Genomic DNA, 19740 nt, shown 5'->3' on the forward strand with positions numbered 1-19740 from the left:
CCGAGTTCGTGCGGAGTTGGTATGGGGCTCACAATCTGTCAGAGACCAGACAACATTTCGTTGATCAACGGGCTCACACTATCCTTAGCTTAAAAGGCTTTGGAGTAAGTGTGGCAAGTTTATTAGGGGTGAGCATCAATATTTATACACAGAAGCAAACAAAGTGATTAACAGATTATAATGGTCATGCATAATCAAACAAGATTCTACAGGATAAAACAGGTTAAAATGTAAATTTAAAAAGACAAAGGGGGAGATGGCTACTTAAGGGGAGGGGGGTGTCATGAGTAGTTCGCAGGTCAGAGCTTTGATTAAAAGTTTCAGATAGAGACATCAAGTCTGGGTTAAGTTTAAGCTCATCAAAAGTTCAGACTCAACAGTATCCTAGTGTGACCTGCAGTGCTTTCTGGTGCAATACCTTTTGGGACATTTTCTCCGTGCTTTGTAGGATAGTAATGAGTTGCCCAGGGATTACTGTAAGAAGTTAGTACAAAAAATTGTTTCCCTTGTTTTTTATTTTTTCAGTTTGCTTGCTTAGAGTCAGATCCAATGTTAATTTAAGACAATGGGAGTTTTTAATTTATATAAATGAGTACTGGATCAAGCCCTTAGTACACCTGACAGCACTTGGTGTATAGTAAGTTAAGAACATAAGAACAGCCATATTGGGTCATATCAGTGGCCCATCATCTAGCCCAGTATCCTGTCTTCTGACAGTGGCCAATGCCAGGTGCTTCAGAGGGAGTGAATAGAACAGGGCAAGCTGAAAAAAACTAGGGAAACTTTTTTTTTAACTAACTTCTTAAAATAATCCCTGAGCGACTCGCTACTATCCCACATAATCACTATTTCTTGTAAAGTATCATTCATGCCCCAATTCTGCAAACATTTCAGCATGTGAATAACTTATGTATATTAAAGTGCTTACAGCAGGCCTGCACAACACGCGGCCCGCGTGGGCCCACTGTGCGGCCCGCGGGCAAGCGGCAGGGGGAGCTGCTGGGTTCACTCCCTGCCCGGGGGGGGGCCCAACTTCACAGCCCCACGCACTGCACTCCGACCGCCCTGACGGTCAGAAGCGCAGCTGCCGGGTTCGCCCCCTGCCCGGGGGGAGGGGAACAACCTCACAGCTCTGCGGTTCTGACCGTCCAGGCAGTCGGAGCGTGGGGCTGTGAGGTCGGGGGCAACCTCATATCCCTTCGTGCGCGTACTGCGCTCTGACTGCCCCGACAGTCTCCCGCTCCCCCCGCCTGGCATATAGCGGGTACATCACTTCCGGGGCTGCTGAGGCGGGAAGCGCTGGGCACGAGGCAGAGCCAGTAAGTGCGAGTGAAGGGAGGGCACCCAGCCTGGGCTCGAGCCGCAGCTCGCGGGGGCTGGGGTCAGGGGGGTGTCCAGCTCAGAGGGGCTGGGCTCGGAGCTGTGGGTCAGGGCTGGGGGGGGCTGGGGTCAGGGGGGTGTCCAGCTCAGAGGGGCTGGGCTCGGAGCTAGGGGTCAGGGCTGGCGGGGGGTTCAGCGGGGCTGGGGTGTGCTGGGGGTGGGGGGTGTTTCAGTGCAGCCAGGAGGTTTTGGCCCTCAGCTATTTTCTTTGGAGTAATATGGCCCTCGCAGCTTTACGAGTTCTGCAGGCCTGGCTTACAGGATTGTAGCCTTTGATTTCAGTGGGGCTTCCAGCAAACTCAGGGGCCTGCTTGAATATATCATCTGTTAGGACTGAAGCCTTATGAAATTGATTCCTTGCTGAACAGATGCTTAAAAACATCAACAGAGGAACAGAAAAGTCCTTACAATTTTTACAGGATTTTTTTTTAATAGCCAAGTTATACTGTTTAAAAGGGCACTCTAAACTATCATTAGATAGTTTAAAAATAGTCAAGTTGACAGTTTCCCATTCACTCAGTTTGGACTGTGAAACTAAATTAGTCTGGTTAGTCATTTTCACTTTCTGGTTTTTGTGTGATTTAATGGATCATTTAGGACCTGATTGTGGAAGGGGCTGAGCAGGCACAGATCTCATGAGATAGTTACCTAGCACTTCTAAAATCAGCCCATTAACATTTTTCACTATCTAGAAAATGTGGATAATAATACTGACCTACCCTGTTGGATTGTGACACTATTACTCTTATTATTATTATACTTTATTTATTAGGGTATTTTCCATATTCATATACAGATCAGTTATATATGCCTCTATTTTAAATCAAATTTGTGGTTAACCTGCATCTACAATGTACATTACATGGAGGTGACTCTTTTATATTATGGGATTTTCTTTCACCATCATTAGATTGATTTGCATGTTAACAGATGAGAAGCATATACCCTTGTACAGTGGAACAGCCATGTGAGTGATTTACATATATAAACAAATAAAATGTCATCTGTGCTTAGCAATAGGATTAATTTGCATATGTAAATGAAGTAGATATTATATCAATATGCGTCTGTGCTTGATCGGGTGTCATTTGTCTATGTAAACCATATTCATTCATATCATTTGCTGTGATCTCATTATTTGAATAAACGTGCTTAATTTCCCTATGCAAATGTAAAAATATTTCTCTATGCCATGTTCATCTGTTGCATGTACATATGTAAAGGAGAATCATTTATTGATCACATGCCTATTTTAATAATGTGAATACTTTGCATATGTGAAAGCTGATTTCCATATTAACCTGCATACATAAAATATGCAAATTAATTATTGGCATATGACATAATTCATTTGCATACGTAAATAACGTGCCCTTGCGGATCTCCTTCTGCCGCCGTGGAGAGGGTTCCCGGGTGGGGCTCTGTTTGTATTTTTCCTTTGGGTGACGTCACCACGTCTGTGCGGTCACGCAACGCGATGACGTTACAGGTGGCGTGCCCCGCGTGTGGGCGGGACGGAGCGTGCGCAGAGTTTCGGGACTCGCTCCCCTCGTCCCCTCCCCCTCCATGCAGCGCTGAGGAGACGGGCGGCGGAGCGGAGCAGGGGAGGCCCGGGGCCTAGCGGAGCGGGCTGGAGCGGCGTCCCCGGCGCCATGGAGGGGATGGACGTGGACCTGGACGCCGAGCTGATGCAGAAGTTCAGCTGCCTGGGCACCACCGACAAGGACGTGCTGATCGGCGAGTTCCAGCGGCTGCTGGGCTTCCAGCTGAGCCCGGCCGGCTGCGCCTTCTTCCTGGACATGACCAACTGGTGAGGGGCCGGGCCGGGGGGGTGGCAGCCAAGCCCTGGGGGGACTGACGGCTGCGCGGGAGAGCGGGCGGTGAGAGGGCCCTGTGGGGAGGGTAGGTCGGGGGAGGGAGGGTAAGCAGGGCCCTGTGGGGAGAGCAGGGCCCTGTGGGGAGGGGGTAAGCAGGGCCTTGTGGGGAGAGCAGGGCCCTGTGGGGAGGGGGTAAGCAGGGCCCTGTGGGGAGGGGGTAAACAGGGCCTTGTGGGGAGAGCAGGGCCCTGTGGGGAGGGGGTAAGCAGGGCCTTGTGGGGAGAGCAGGCCGGGGGAGGGGGTAAGCAGGGCCCTGTAGGGAGGGATGGGGAGGGGGTAAACAGGGCGCTGTGGGGAGGGAAAGGAGAGGGCAGGCCAGCTGTGGTTGTGTAGTCTGTCTGCACCTTTTTCCTGGCCATGATAAGCCTGGAAGACAAGTTCCAGTGTGGGAGAAGCACCTGGGCAGCCTTTTCCCAGCCAGTAAACACAGAGAGAGACACAGAAGCTTCTAACTTGGCCATGGCTCTTAGTTTCCTTGAGATCAGGAGGAAAGTCTCTCTCGCACCACCAGGCAGTCTGCAGGGGGAGTGGTCCTCTGGTGTCGCCTCCTCCCCCCCCAGGTTGTTTCTCCTGTCTCTTGAGGATATACAATATTTGGTGTATGTGGGTCCCTCTTCTCTCTGGGGAGCGTGTCTACATTTGGATGGGATAGGACCTTGGGGAGCTCGGTTTTCCCCTTCCATCTGAGACTGGATGCAGCACTAGTATGGAAGGACCAACGAGGCATTAGCACCCGGTCCTGCCGACATCATCTCTCACAGTCCTGCAGGCTTTCCTAGGGTAGGCAATTATAATAAAAAAATGCGGCACCCTCTTGTTTCCCCTGCATCTTTCCCAGCATGTTTACTGACTTTGGTAAGAGAAATTACTCCTATGTGCCTTGCAGAGCTCACAAGGCTAAGGGAAAGTGAGCTGGAGTCCTGTCTGAACTATCACAACCAAGTGATTGGCTGAATTTCAGTTGTTAGACTCCTGGTCACAGTTAAAATATCAGTGGCGGAAAGATCAAGTTTGACTTACAGATCCAGGTGGCAGTTAGAAAAAAAAATCCCTCTTACAAAGTGAGCACACTTTTTTTGGAATCGTTGAAAGGATAAACCTGAAAACAGTGTTATTATTTAGTCACACATTTGTCTAGAGCCCTGTTTCACATGACACTGGAGATTGCCTTTTTGGGAAGTGAAGAAAGGGTGAATGATCAGCAAATGCTGGATCCATCTTAAGCTAGTCTCCTGAATCCAGGGAAGGTATCATGCAAGGAAGTGGTGAGTTTCTTTGGGACAAGTGTGTTCATGACAAAATATTTCCTATCCAAATTTTTTGGGACAGTAACATAAATACAAACTGTCTGCAGTATGTGTGGGGTTTGTTTCAGAGTAATATTGGCTTTTCCCTGTACATTGTATTTCTTATGGAAGAATAACTTCATAGGGCAACAGTGTGAATTCAGAAATTACCAGGGATGACATAAAGGGATTTTTTTGTGCTCCTGTAATAATTTTGATTTTCTGTTAGGAAAACACTCTTTTGTCTTCAGAAATATTACATGGCCACTTAATACTTGTCACTGCTTCCTTTATAAAATCCTGTTTTCAGGCATGAATAAATCAGTCATAAAACTAGCTCTTGGGTGAAACATGTTATGTCTGCAGTTCGGGCACCTGTTTTTATCAATGAATTTTCAACACATTTAGTCAAGCATTTTTGCCATGAGTTTGAGTTATAAATGTTTTTTTGGATGCTGGCTTGTACTCAGCTCAGACTGTTTCATCTTTGTAAGAAAGAAGTTATGTAAATATAAATAATATAAGTAACACATTCTGCATGTAGTCAAATGGTTTTGAGAGTACTGAAAGAAATTTTAAATTGGTCAACATTTAGGCTGACATTTTCAAATTTGTGTGCCTAAATTCACATCTTTAATGTTGTTTCTAATATGTGAATTTAGTAAAAAGGGATTGGAACTGATGCTGGTGGGGTCTTATCGATTGGAAAATGTAAGGTGGAAAATGTCCATTAATTTGAACGTAGTACAACCGATCCATGGAATATGGCTCCAGTTTCTTGTGTATCTCCCTTTAAGTGAATTTAGTGGCCATGAAAGTGAGGGATTTTAACAGCATTGCCTTGAGCCAAGTGTGCTGATAGGTGCTGTGAAAACTTCCCTTGTGTAGGCTTACCAGTGTGCTACAATCCTGCAGCATCGTTAGCTATGCCAAACCCAGGACACCACACAGCTCTGCCAGTGCACCTCAGTCCAAATCTGCAGCACCCTGACTATTGGTCATGAACCTATAATGGGCAAATACAGCCTAATGTAGGTATCTGGGGTACTAGCGTGGAACCTTTTTGCTTGTGATCTAGGCCATAATTTGAACCAGATTTCCTTAAAGGAAATCCTTGCTCTTTAATATGTTGAGGCAACGTGGAACTTATAGCTGTATAATACATACAAGCAGTCCCAAGGGAACGTAAGACAGTGGCCCTCTAGATCTGGGTGGTGTGTGGGAAGAGTGTGTTCAATCTGTCCTGAAAACAGTTGGTTGGTTTCACAACCAAGTTGCTTGTTCTTCTCTTAGGAAGACAAAAAACTCACCTCAGCCTTAGAGATGGTTCTTCAATTTCCCATTCTTACCAGCTTATGATTAATGTACATCTACAGCAGATTGTAGGGGAAGTGCACTCATGTGGAAGACCAAGGACTTCACCTCCCCTCTTCTTGCACACATGCACAAATTTAAAAAACAAAGAAACCAACTAGCTATATTGTAGTGAAAACTGTTTCCTTCACAATAGTAGTGAAAGCCGCTCTTTAAGGATAATTTGCATTTACGCTATGACCAGACCTGAAGTTGCTTGCCTGCATTTGGATAAAGTACTATGCTGTAACAAATCGGAGCTATGAAGTGTTTTGGGAGGGCACGTCCAATGGTATTTCATTTGTAAACTTACTGGACATGCTGATAAATGAATTTATTATAAATTTGCAAGCCGGGGGTGGAGATGGGAAGATATTTTGAAAATATTTTGGCAGTTGTCAGAAAAATCTGGACAACTAGTGAATAACTTTATGTAACCTTTAAACTTCTGATTTTTCCAGTTCAATATACCAAGCAGCAGAGAGGGCACATTGTAGCTTGTTGTAAACTTAAAATTAAAGGTACTTTAAGACAGTGGCTCTCAACCTTTACAGAATACTGTATCCCTTTCAAGAGTCTGATTTGTCTTGTTACCCCCAAGTTTCATGTCACTTAAAAACTTACAAAATCAGACATAAAAATACAAGTGTCGCACCACACTATTACTGAAAAATTGCTTACTTTCTCATTTTTACCATATCAATATAATATAAAATAAATCAACGTGGAATATAAATATTGTACTTACATTTCAATGTATAGTATACAGAGCTATATAAGCAAATAATTGTCTGAAATTTTAGTTTGTAATGACTGGGCTACAGTTTTTTTTTTTTCTTGTAGCCTGTTGAAAAACTAGACAAATATCTAGATGTGTTCATGTACCCACTGGAAGACCTCTGAGTACTCCCAGGGATATATATACCCCGGGTTGAGAATCACTGCTTTAAGAAACAGCCTCCTGCCTTATTAGGAATATAGTGAAAACACTGCAGGTAGAGTACATCTTGAGATTGCAGAGATTTTTTTCCCTTAATGATCAAAAGCTATAAATTCAATATTTAATTGAACTGTATCTACTTTCTTTCCATTTTTCTAAATCAGTTCTTTAGAGCTTTGCCATTCCGTTCTTTTTGGATTGTTCCAATTTCTCAGTATTCTCAGTATTGCCCCTTGGACCACAAAATCCAAATTGTTCCTTTTTTTGGGCTTTATTTTCGGAGCTCGGTGTGTGTTCTCTGAAAACGACACCACTGCAACATGTGTTTTGGTGAGCAGTTTTTTGTGATTGAGGGAGGAAAAGGTGTGTGATGGGGTTAGCTTCTTGTCATACTTGATACTCTTGCCATGTACTGAAAGTTGAGTTCTATCAATGTCACTTTGGTACTAAATTATCACTTAATGTTGGAAATTACACGGGTAGTGTAGTCAGTGTGCATTTTATGGCCAACACATCTGGGATAAAATCTGCCCTTCATTAAATAGGCTATTTAACGATCACGCTGCGTGTTCCCATCTCCCCTCCAGATGTTACGTAATCCAGAAAACTGGCTAACTGACACTGAAATGCATCTGGCATCTTGAGTTTAAGCACTGGGAAAAGTGTTCAGGTCAAATGATTTTTGTGGTAAAGTTAAGTTTCAGGTGTCCAGAGGAACTTTAAGTGTTGTATGGTATGACTGGTAACATGTCTGAGCTTGTTCCCATCTTTCCCTCAAAATCCCTAGTAATGTATAATTGTATCTACATTAGAAATTTGTATGAAAATCCCTTCTGTGTAGTGTGCATACATTGGAACTTTTATTGCTATTCTTGCATTAGGACAACTACACCTCTACCCTGATATAATGGCCCCAATATAATGTGGGTTCGCATACAATGTGGTAAAGCTCTGACGTGCTGCTCTGAGCAGCGTGTTAAGGGTGCTGGGCTAGGCTGGGGCCGAGGGGTTCGATAAGGGGCAGAGGGTCTCGGGGGTGGTCAGGGGCTCCCCCCCAGGGTCTGAGGAGCAGGAGCTGTGGGAGGGCACTTTTGGTGGCCTCGCAGTCCCAGAGTGGCCTGGGGGATTAGCGGGGGGCCGGGAGCAGCCTGCTCTGCTTCCCTTGCCCCGGCCCCAGCCGTGTCGCTCAGGGGAGAGGGCTTGGGGGAAGGAATCCCCCCCTCCCCCCGCACTCCCCATCAGTGACGGAAAAGGAGCAGCCCAGCCCCAGCCCGCTCCACTCCGCCAGCTCCCAGCCACAGTGCTCCACTTCCCGCCGCAGGTGAGTACGGGAGGGTGTCCTTTCCCCAACCTCCCCGCACTCACTGGCGGCGGGAAGCGGAGCAGCCCATCCCCAGCCAGCTCCACTGTGCCAGCTCCCAGCCGTGGTGCTCCACTTCCTGCCGCAGGTGAGTGCAGGATCTTTCCCCAGCCACCCCCCAGCGACTTGGCTGGGGCTGGGGAAAGGAAAGTGGAGCAGGCTGGGGCTGCGTCGCTCCACTTCCCGCCGCAGGTGAGTGCAGGGGGGGGGCATCCTTTCCCCAACCTCTCCGCACTCACCGATGGCGGGAAGCGGAGCGCCGCGGCTGGGAGCTGGCGGAGTGGAGCGGACTGGGGCCGGGCTGCTCGGCTTCCCGCTGCTGCCGGTGAGTGCCGGTCAGGGGGCGGGGTAAGGGTGGGGGTGGATAGGGGTTGGAGCAGTGAGGGGACGGGGGCTGGGCAGGGGATGGGGTCCTGGGAGTGATTAGGGATGGGGGGTCTCTGGAGGGGCGGTCAGGGAACAAGAAACGGGGAGGGGAAGCAAGTTTGATATAATGTGGTCTCACCAATATGCGGTGAGATTTTTTTGTATCCCAAGGACCGCGTTATATCAGGGTAGAGGTGTATTGATCAGTGCTCAGGACAGGTAAAGCCATGTTATTTGGCCACAGGAAAATTCTTGCAGAATAAAGTTAATACAGTAAAATATTTTTTGGGTGAAGTACAGTTGTTGGTCATGAGCACTGCTGATTTTTAAAAAAAAATCATCAGTCTATCAGAAGATTTCACTTTTGTTACAGGTAATTTACTTTTAGATAACCTGAGAGACTAGGAAAATGGCATTTTTTTTCTTTATCTCTTTGTGTGGAGTCAGTTGCACTGTTCCCCTTGTGTAGTTAGTTTCCCCTTTTGTTTATGTGGATATCAGATTGCAATAGGGGAAAGAGAAATACTTGTTTAAATCGAAAAATGTGATTTGTAAAACCACAAAAATTAGCTAGGGGAGGGATTAAAGTGGCAGTTGTAGGACCTGAAACTACTCTTAATTTACTTTTAAAATGGACTAGATTTCAAATAGATGGTGTTCTTTAATTTTAAATCCTTAATACAACTAGATGTTGGGATTTCATGGTGAGTCCTTTTAATTTAGCATTTAAATAATACAATAACTTATACCTGCAGTATTTATTGACATATTTGCTTTTTACTTCCGTTGAAGTATTTTTTTTATATTAGCCTAATAAATGTAGCAATTAATTTAGGTTTGGCAGTTGTGAAAACTGGTTGCCAGATGGTGTCCATTATAAATACCAGTGTTATTGTAGTAAACCTTAATTTGTTTTGTTCTTAGCTTTCTGTAAGAAAAATCTTTTTTGTGTTAAGACTTTCTATGTATGTCTTTTTCCTGAGATTGATTTTTTTTTAAAGGTAGAATGAAATCTGCTTTGAAGGAATTGAAATATGTATATGAACAGAAATACTTAAAAAAAATCTGTTTTGAGGGTGTTTGGATCAACATTGTGATGCTCAAATTTGGCATGGAACAAAGTAGTTTTGAATAACTTCGCTTTTGTTTATAGTATCTCCTCTCCAAAGATTTGTAATCTATTTTTGCTTCTCAAACCTCTCCCCTTTAATGTGCGATAAATATTCTTGTTTTACAAGTGGGGAATTGAGATGCAGGGAGGGTAAATCTGTGGCAGAGTCATTGTCTGGTGGAAAAATATTGGTTGTAAAAAGTCAGCATTTTGAAATTGTCTAACGAGAATGTGTAGGTGAATATTTTAACTCACAAGGGTTCTCTTCCAAACAGTCCTAGCAAATTTTTATTTTGTCCATTTAATACACCACCTATCCAGGGAGGAAGTGCAGATAGGGCTCTGGACTGGGAGTCAGGATACCCAGATGCTAGCTTTAGCTTTGCCATTCATTTGCTGTATGAGCTTGGGCAAGTGACTGCATGCCTGTTTTGTCCTCTGTAAAATAAGGATAGTGATATCCAGCTTGGTAAAGCGCTTTGAGATCTTTGGATGAAAAGTACCGTTATAAATGCTAATATTGGTATCTGTTCCCTGTCTGCAGAATTAAAAACACAAAGATAAACATGCTTTGTAAAGTTAAAATGCAAAAACAAGGTCACTTAGCCAGGTCACAATAGAAGAAATACCACCACAAAATAAAGTTAGAAATTGGTCCAGTAAAGATATTACCTTACACAGTTAGTGTCTCTAACAACACAATAAAAGAATGTAACATAATTTGCCCCTACTCAGCACATAAGTCGCACATAGTGTGCCCATGTGAAATAAAGCCCATTATAGGAAAGAAGATTCCCACCAAGCACTTCCAAATCCCTCAGCCCTTCTCAGAAAATACACAGACAATGTGCTTTGCATTGTGTCCTGAAAGTTTACTAATCTGGGCTGAGGAGAAGACTCTTTCACAGAGAATGCTCTGCTAGCATTCCTCTGTTAAACTGGGGTGGGTGGGTGTATGTCATCTCAAGCACTTCCAAAAATTACATCTACCATGGTATGTTCAGAGAGAGTGGCAATGATTAATCATCTGGACCCATACTTTTCAGAGCTTTATGGGTTAAAAATCAACAACTTAAATTCCACCTGGAAGCTGACTGAAAGCCAGTGCGGACCTCTGAGCACTAATGAGATGGGTTCCCTGCGTGAAGGTCAGCGGGTTTATGCGCCCGATTAAGCCTTCAAATGACTGTAAGATGTAGCACATTGTGGTAATATCTGCTCACTGTGACAAAGCTATAGTTGATTGTAGCAAGGTCTGTAGTGGAAAGAAAGTCGTGTTCTTTTTTGCCAGGTGTAGATGACACCATGGTCCTGATGACTGCTCCTACTGTAGGTTCTTATTAATACCTGGGCATTCCAGGGCAGCTTGGGATCTAACAAGGCTCCCCTGTTGTGAACCTGAGCAATAAAAGGCAGACATTGTGTCAGTGAAAGGGATGTGTCCATCACTATTTGAGGTTGTTTCCCTTATGTACATTGCACCATAGTCATCTAGCACCTATCCAGGTATTGGGGTCAGTTGCTCCTAGCTGCTCCAGCCCAGTCAAGTGAGAGAGTGAAAAAGAGGGAGGTAAATGTGATGAATTTACTAAAGAAGTTGCTGTACTTTCCAACTCACTAACTCGTGTGTTTATTGAAAAGGAGGGGTAGCATGGTAGAAGCCCACAATATCCTATACAAGAGAGACCTCAACACAGATAAGCAATTGCCTAGTACAGCCTTCTGGAAAGAAAAGCAGATGAATCTCCAAACCAACTCAGTCACCCCCTACTGTGGGCTGTAGATATGTTGCTATGCCCTTGTGTTCAGAGTATCAGAGGTACTCTCCGTTGGAAAATGGTTAGATGGCATTGGTCAGGCGCAGCCCAAGTGCTCTGTCTTCACATACTGCATCACACCCCAAAGTTTTAGTACATTCAGAGTGAGAATCTAGTTTTATCCTACTGCGGCTGTTATCTTAGACACTAAAACTACTTGTCAGGATACATTAAGATGAGAGTCCAATGCTGCCTCTTAACATAGGTCCTTAGGCTGCATTCCTAGGACAGATGCATGCTTGACAAAAATGGCACTCTGAGAGGAAGTGCCCACTCTAGGAAATTGGTTAGGATGTGTCCGTGGTCATGGGTGGCAAGTTTGTAAAAATTTTGGTGGGGCCCAGAACCCGCCCCCAACTCCGCCCCCCCAACTCCGCCCCCACCTGCCTAAGGCTCTGGGAGGGGGCTCGGCGGGGGAGGTCTGGGGTGCAGATCCTGGGCTGGGGATTAGGGTGCCGGAAGGGTGCTGGGTGCAAGCTCTGGGCTGGGGCAGGGGGTGGGTGTGCAGGAGGAGGTGAAGGGTGCAGGCTTTGGGATGGAGTTTGGGGTTGGGAAGGGGTGTGTGGGAAGGGGGAGGGAGTTTGGGGATAGGAGGGAGTGCAGGGTGAGGACTGTGGGGCTGAGGATGAGGGGTACATGATGCAGGAGGGGGCTCAGGGCTAGGGAAGAGGGTTGGGCTGTGGGTGAGGGCTGTGGATGAGGGGTTTATGATGCAGGAGGGGGCTCAGGGCTAGGCAGAGGTTTGGAGTGTGGGGTGAGGGCTGTGGATGAGGGGTTCATGATGTGGGGGCACTCAGGGCTGGGGCTGAGGATTAGGGTGCGGGGGGAATGAGGGCTCTGGCTGGGGCTGAGGGTTTGGGGTTGGAGAGGCTCAGGGTAAGGGCAGCCTGCCTTGCCAGTACTGGCGGAGGGCAGGCACTAGGACCCTGCGGCAGCAGACAGCAAATCTGCTGGGAGCCCTCCTGGCAGCAGGCAGGGGAGAGGCGCGCTGCGTTCTGTCAGGCATGGATGCAACACAACGCGGCGGAGGGGGGGGAACACGCGGAGGGGGGGTGGCAGGCGGGGGCTGGGACCTGCTCCAGGCAGGGTCGCGGTGGCGGGGGGAGACCTGCGGTGGCCGGGGCCGATCCAGGCAGGACCGGGGGGGGGAGGCGGGAAGAGACCCAGCTCCAACTATTGCTGGAGCAGGGCGCCCAGCCTGAATATTGCTGGGGCCCGGGCCCCACACAAATATATAACCTGCCGCCCATGTCCGTGGTGTATAGCTGGTTTTTTGCCTCAGTGATGGAACTTTATATCCTGTTACTTGAATGTGTGTGTAAGTGGAAAGAATACATTTAGAGGGAAAATGTTTCCCCCCCAAGAGAAAAAACACGGAAATTCCATATACAAAACTCTGTCAGAAAATGTGAAAAGTGAGATTGAATATATGGCTTTACCTCTGTTTGTGCCTCTGCATTATAGCAGTCTTTGTGCTCAGATACTTAGTCAAGCCTACAGTTTTCTTGACTGCAGTCAGCTCGACACAGCTTTGGGTTAGTGGAAGATCGTGGCCTCTTACGACTGGTGCTATATAAATACCTGAGTTTTCATTTTAAGTTTTGTGTTCTTGTTTTTGATAACAACTGAAATCACTCTTTTGTCAAAGGAGATTGTTAAATTTCCTTTATCCTTTTCTGTGGTAGTCTTTAAAAATGATAAAATAATCTTCAGATGCAAGTGTGCAAGATGTGATACAATCTACTTTGAGAGCTTGTATCTATTGTGTAAGATATTTAATTAGTAAGTGTTCTAAATGCTTATGGAAAAATGACTTGCAGACACTTCTTAAGGTATCATGTTATATCTCTTGTCTAGTTTTTTTAATCAGGTTATTTGCATGAAACATGATCCAAGTACTTGGTTTTGGATGCTTCCTGCACCATACGAGGTGAGAGACCTTGGTGTATGATGATCATGATCGTTTATACAAGAGTCAATGACATTACATGAGAAATAAGCATTGGGAGCAAATGAGTTCTTCTCATAGGACACTAGAAATTAGAGATTGAAAAGACCTATTGGGTCATCTAGTCCATTCCCACTGTTCTCCCCACTGGCTGTTGAACCAATCAAGGTTGTTCACTAGAGTAAATAGTATAATGTAGAGGTTCCAAAATTGATTTGGAATACTTGCTAGCAGGTCTGTGGAGAGCTAGCTGATTACAATCTGGTAGCTCTCCTGTCCCACCTGAGAGAGATCAGGTGAAAGGAAGGGATGAAATGAAGTTGACTGTGATTTCCCCTTTTCCAAAAAGATAAATGCAAATTGAAATCAAGGCAGTTACAAATATACACCTGCCTAATTGTTGCTTGAAATGTTGTTGTAGCCATATTGATCCCCTGATCATTTAAAACAAATAAACTTGCAGCTTGTGGTTGACAGAAGTTGGTCCAATAAAAAATATTACCTCACTCACATCACTCAGTTACCGTATGTCACGTTCACATGGTCAGTTGTGGTAGTTTATTTTTCAAGCTGTGAAAAAGTTTGAAGACCCCTGCTCTCAATTCTTTGTCCAGACTCTCTCTCTCAGTGGGAATCCCACCAACTGTTGAAATATTCCACGACCTAATACTTCTGTTAGGAACTTTTTCCCCAATATTCAATGTAAATTTCTAATAATTTCATCCTATCACTCCTAGTTATTGTCCTTGTGTAGCACCTTTACTGACTCTTCTCCCTTCTTGTCTTTCAGGATGCTCAGACCTAATTTCCATGCTAGTATTGTTTGCAATAAAGAGCAAGAGGCAAGAAATATGAGGCAGAATAACTTTCCAAATGCTTCCCTTTCTCTCCACCCTCTGAAAAATTTCCCACAAGTCAGCCATTCTTCAGAGTTTTGTTAAAGAAGTGATAGGATAAAAACAATCACTTTCTTACTGTGCGCACCACCTCTGCTCCCTGTGTCTTCAGATTCCTCTGAGTAATATAGTGACCAAAGCCATATTCTTATTACTGTCTGACACGCAGAATCAATATATGGTACCTGTTTGAGCAAACTTTATTTTCTCTTGACTCTGGCCAGGTCGATAAGCTGCTGAACACATTTTTATTTAAGAACATTTATTGTCGATTGGTTCATGAAGCCACAAGATTAGTATTTATTTTTTCCAGAATGCTGGCTGAGCTTGCAGATGCTGTCAGAAAACTCTTGTTGTGTGACTTAACCTCAGTATAGTTATTTGGAAGCTGTTGATAAGCTACAGTTATTTCTACACAGTCACTTTTCTGCCTGTAATCGGCCTGATAGCTCTTGAAGTGTTATCACCAAAACGTCACAGCAGTTTTCAGCTATAGATAACAGGATGTCAGTGTGTAAGTATAATGTCAGTTCTATTGTCAATATATGGAATAGAAAATATTTCAACTATTGAGTCCTTTATTTTGAGTTAGACTGTTTCATATTTACTGCATAGCCCGTTTTCTAGTTTAATATCTCTGTATCAATGGTTCCACACAACCCTTCACCAGGGGTGGGCAGACTTTTTGGCCTGAGGGCTGCATTGGGTTTCTGAAATTGTATGGTGGGCCGGTTAGGGGAGGCTGTGCATCCCCAAACAGCCAGGTGTGGCCCATCCCCTGCCTCCTATCCAATCCACCCCCCTGCTTCTCACCCCCTGACAGCCCCCTCCCCGGGACCCCTGCCCCCATCCAACCACCCCTTCTCCCTGTCCCCTGACCGCCCCCGGAACCCCTGCCCCTGACTGCCCCCTGCCACCCCATCCAACCCCTTGCCTTCCTGACTGCCCCCCTGTGACCCCTACCCCCATTCAACCCCCCTGTTCCATGCCATCTGACCACCTCAACCCCTATCCACAGCCCCGTCCCCGACCATGACCACCACCACCCCGAACCCTATCCAAACCCCCCTGCCTCCTTACCGCGCTGTGTGGAGCACTAGTGGCTGGCTGCGTTGCAGCCGCTGTGCAGCACAGAGCACTGGGTCAGGCTGGGCTCTGCAGCTGCGCTGCCCCCCCGCTGCCCAGAGCATTGCGCCAGCAGCGCAGTGAGCTGAGGCTGTGGAGGAGGGGGAACAGCGGGGGAGGGGCCGGAAGCTAGCCTCCTGGGCCAGGAGCTCAGGGGCCGGGCAGGAGGGTCCCGTGGGCCGTAGTTTGCCCACCTCTGCTCTACACCCACACACCCTGAAATTAGTAAAAATCATGAGACTATAGGTTAGATTACTCAAAATGCCATCGTAAGCAATTTTTACTTGTAGAGTACAAAAGATCCCAAACCATCAAACTTACTTTCCTCCCTCATAGCTCAGGGAGTTGACCTAATAATTTGCCATTTAAAAAAAAATAAACTTCCAGCTGGTGATTGACATACCATATAATTTTACTTGTTGAGCTGTGGACCTCTCAAAAATCGGGTGGGTGTCAAATGGAAGTGGAGGCAGACAACTGTAGTGGAAGGAATTGAGGATATAATCCTTTTAGTCCATCTGAGATGCAATACATGCCTGAACTTGTTCTGTTTCTGCAGCTTATACTACTTCATTTTAATGCAGACAATTATAGATGGGAGGCATAACTGAGGAGTTGCTAGTGTTACTAGAATCTTTTGCACACTTGTGGGCTTTGATATATCTTTGTCATGCTGTGAAGTGTATTGCTCTTCTGATGCTATTGCCTATTTCTAATGGCCGCAAGTAGCTAATGACTCCCACTGTGACATTCTCAAAATACTTTCCCCCCACACTTAAAGCTTCTGAGCACCTGCTTAGGACGGTTCAGCTGCTAGGGATGGCTGTGTGGGTTTTTGTGTCTTTTTTCATAATGTCATGGTATTGATTCTGTCACTGAGCCTGCTTTCTGTTGTTTGGCAAGATAAAATGCTCAACCTGGTGCAGGTAGGGTGGTAGATAATGTTTAAACTATGCATGTGTTCATTAGTACTTTTAGACAGACTTAAAGGAAAGCAGCATGGATTGATTTAAATCACTCATGTTAATCATGATTTAAATCAGCAAGCAGAAAACCTTGATTCAGATAATCAATTTTATTCTTGTTTTTCATTTGTACTTCAGTTATTTTCTTAAAAAGGTTGATTCTCATTTGTTGGTAACCATTAAAACATGTTAATTTGCAACTTAATATAGCCTTTACACTAAACTTGGTATTACTGTTTGTTAACCAGGATATATTATATGTTTACACATTTAAGCCATTATATAGTTTAATATGCATTTATTCACATTCTTGACTTTTACATTTTTTTTTAGTGGTAGAAAGTGGTGGATGATTCGGTTCTTATTTACTGGCTTAATTTTTAACTTGTGACTTATATCAAACTGCATTTGGATGGAAATTGGAATTCAGTTAAAAATTGACAAATATCATTTTGAAATTGTTTTTTCACTTAAAACTACCACAATATGCTGATATTTAGGGAAAAAATGAGTATATCAAGACATGTTTTGCATTTAAAAACATATATTAAACAAAGGCATTAGTTCTTGTAGTTAATATATTGAATGGATTGTTTCTGGTTAAGGCTAAGATTTTGCCATGGATATTTTTAGTAAAAGTTAGGGACAGGTCACGGGCAATAAAGAAAAAATTCACGGAAGCCCTCGACCTGAAATATCCCTTAGAAAATGGGAAGGGCCTGGGCGTCTGCGAGGTGGCTGGGAGCTCTGCACCCCCTCCTGGATCCCTCCCCTGCCCCGCCATGGCAGCCGGGGAGCTGCTGGGGTACCCCTGCGGCCCATGGTGGCTTTGAGCTTGAGGGCCTGCTGCCTCAGGTGGTGGGCGTACCTCATAACTCCCTGCTGCTGCGGGAGGTGGCGGGACCCTTCAGCTCCCAGTGGCCGGGGCTGAAGTCACGGAGGTCTTTGGAAGTCACGGATTTCCCTGTCAAAACCGTAGTGTTATTTCTTGTCACCATATGCTTCAATGATTTTATAACTAGTAGATCACATCCTGTCTCACCCAGCCTTCCAAGGGGAGTAGTGGGGGCAAAAGACATATCTGGCTTTAAGACTAAGCTTGATAAGTTTATGGAGGGGATGGTATGATGGGATAGCCTAATTTTGGCAATTAATGAAAGATCAGTTGCCAAATTATCAGCAGGTAAGTATGCCCAGTGGTCTGTGATGGGATGTTAGATGGGATGGAATCTGAGTTACTACAGAGAATTCTTTCCTGGGTGCTGGCTGGTGAGTCTTGCCCACATGCTCAGGGTTTACGGTAACTGATGGCCATATTTGGGGTTGGGAAGGAATTTTCCTCCAGGGCAGATTGGCAGAGGCCCTGGAGGTTTTTCACCTTCCTCTGCAGCATGGGGCATGGGTCACTTGCTGGAGGATTCTCTGCAGCTTGAGGTCTTCAAACCACAATTTGAGGACTTCAGTAACTCAGACATAGGTTAGGGGTTTGTTATAGAAGTGGATGGGTGAGATTGTATGGCCTGCATTGTGCAGGAGGTCAGACTAGATGATCATAATGGTCCCTTCTGACCTTAAAGTCTATGAGTCTATTCGTAGATTGCTTTACTCTTCCCTTCAATTTCTAATCGGTTTCTCAACTTTGAATGAAGTATTCATTGAACTGAACTAGTTGAATGAACTGAAATGAAGAAAATACTTTCTCTGCATCTGCAAAAGAGTCTGGCTGCTGTCAAAAGCTGGTTTGGCACTTTAAAAAACTCTAGTTTCAGCTGCTTAGCCAGTGACTTCCACCAGATCAGTGGTTAGACTTTATTTACAGCTTTGGCAGCAAACCTTTTTGCTTAATATTGATTTTTTTAAAAAATTGATTTAAATGATTTTAGTATAGTACGTGTAGGTCTTCATATAGGGTTGTCATCATTTTAAATAGGTTTATTTTTAAAAAGAAAAAATGTATGTAATTTAGATTTTAAAAATCCATTTTTATCTACCTTGAAGAAAAGTGATTGTCACTTTTCATATGTGGAAAGCAGTGACAATTATATAAAATCTTACACAGAGTCTGTTTCCCTCCCTTGCACTGTCTCTGCGTAGGGTACAGCATATATATCTCTACCCTGATATAACGTGACACGATATAACACGAATTCGGATATAACACGGTAAAGCAGCGCTCTGGGGGGGCAGGGTTGCACACTCCGGCGGATCAAAGCAAGTTCGATAAAATGCAGTTTCACCTATAATGCGGTAAGATTTTTTGACTCCTGAGGACAGCGTTATCGGGGTAGATGTGTATATTGCCTATTAGCTGGGCCATTCATTCTGCAGAGAATCAGTGTAGATTTCTCTGCCCTTCTTGGAAAACCCAGTTTGGTATTTGGAAACAGCTATTTGCAGCAGAGACCTTGAAAGATTTTGCTTTTCTGATAAGAATTCTTGGGAGACTGTTAATCAGGGAATGTGAAATAGTTGAACTAAAAACTGCGGCTTCCCTCAGAGTGAGTGTGTGTGTGTGTGTCGTGGATCATCCAAATTCCCATAAATCACAAATTCCTATAGATTTTTTTGAAAGAGGAGTCAAGAGTGAAAATTTCTGTAACTCATGTCAAAATGTGGGTTTAGAGAATGTCTATCACAAGCCAGTTGGTGATGGATTAACACATCTAGTGTTGTAAAACATCTTTTGTCTTTTCACTTAGCCACTACGTCTCATGCCTGCTAAAAACATTTAGTGTTAGCTTTATCTCACTTGGGATTTTCTAATGCTTTCTTTCCAATTCCTTGGCCCTCTCTCAAGGATATCCCATTGAGGAGTCTGCTGTTTGAGAACCAGCACGATAGTTGTGTGAGTTTTCTTATTTGGACCATAGTCTCAGTAGTACCACTCCAGTTTTCCAGCAGCTGGAGCAAATAAAGTAAACAGCAGGTGTTGCATATCAGCAGGTTAGTGGGAAGGAGCAGAACAACCTCAGGTAACTTGTTATAAAGTTCCATTACCAAGGAGGGAGAAATAGTTCATCTACTTTTGATACTGTCTCACATGACCTTCTCATAAACAAACTAGGGAAATGCAACCTAGATGGCGCACCCTACTATAAGGTGGGTGCATAACTGGTTGGAAAACCATTCCCAGAGAGTAATCATCAGTTGTTCACAGCCTTGCTAGAAGGGTATAATGAGCAGGGATCAGTTCTGTTTATAAAGTTTGCAGATGATACCAAACAGGGAGGTGTTGCAAGTGCTTTGGTGGATAGGATTAAAATTCAAAATGATCTGGACAAACTGGAGAAATGGTCTGAAGTAAATATGATGAAAT

General features: G+C 44.7%; 1 protein-coding gene across 3 annotated transcripts in view; it reads left to right on the top strand.

Moving 5' to 3' along the window:
• The first annotated feature begins 2887 nt into the window (after positions 1–2887).
• Positions 2888–19740, top strand: part of ILRUN (inflammation and lipid regulator with UBA-like and NBR1-like domains) — a 55262-nt gene continuing 38409 nt past the window's right edge. For 2 of the 3 annotated variants that reach the window (XM_045014649.1, XM_045014648.1), the window contains exon 1: positions 2888–3190. In XM_045014649.1, the coding sequence (XP_044870584.1) occupies positions 3033–3190 (158 nt within the window). In that variant the 5' untranslated portion in view covers positions 2888–3032. The remainder of the gene's footprint in view (positions 3191–19740) is intronic. The other variant, XM_045014646.1, reaches the window with a different exon arrangement.

This window comes from Mauremys mutica, chromosome 4 (assembly GCF_020497125.1).
Source record: "Mauremys mutica isolate MM-2020 ecotype Southern chromosome 4, ASM2049712v1, whole genome shotgun sequence".
NCBI classification, from domain to species: Eukaryota; Metazoa; Chordata; order Testudines; family Geoemydidae; genus Mauremys; species Mauremys mutica.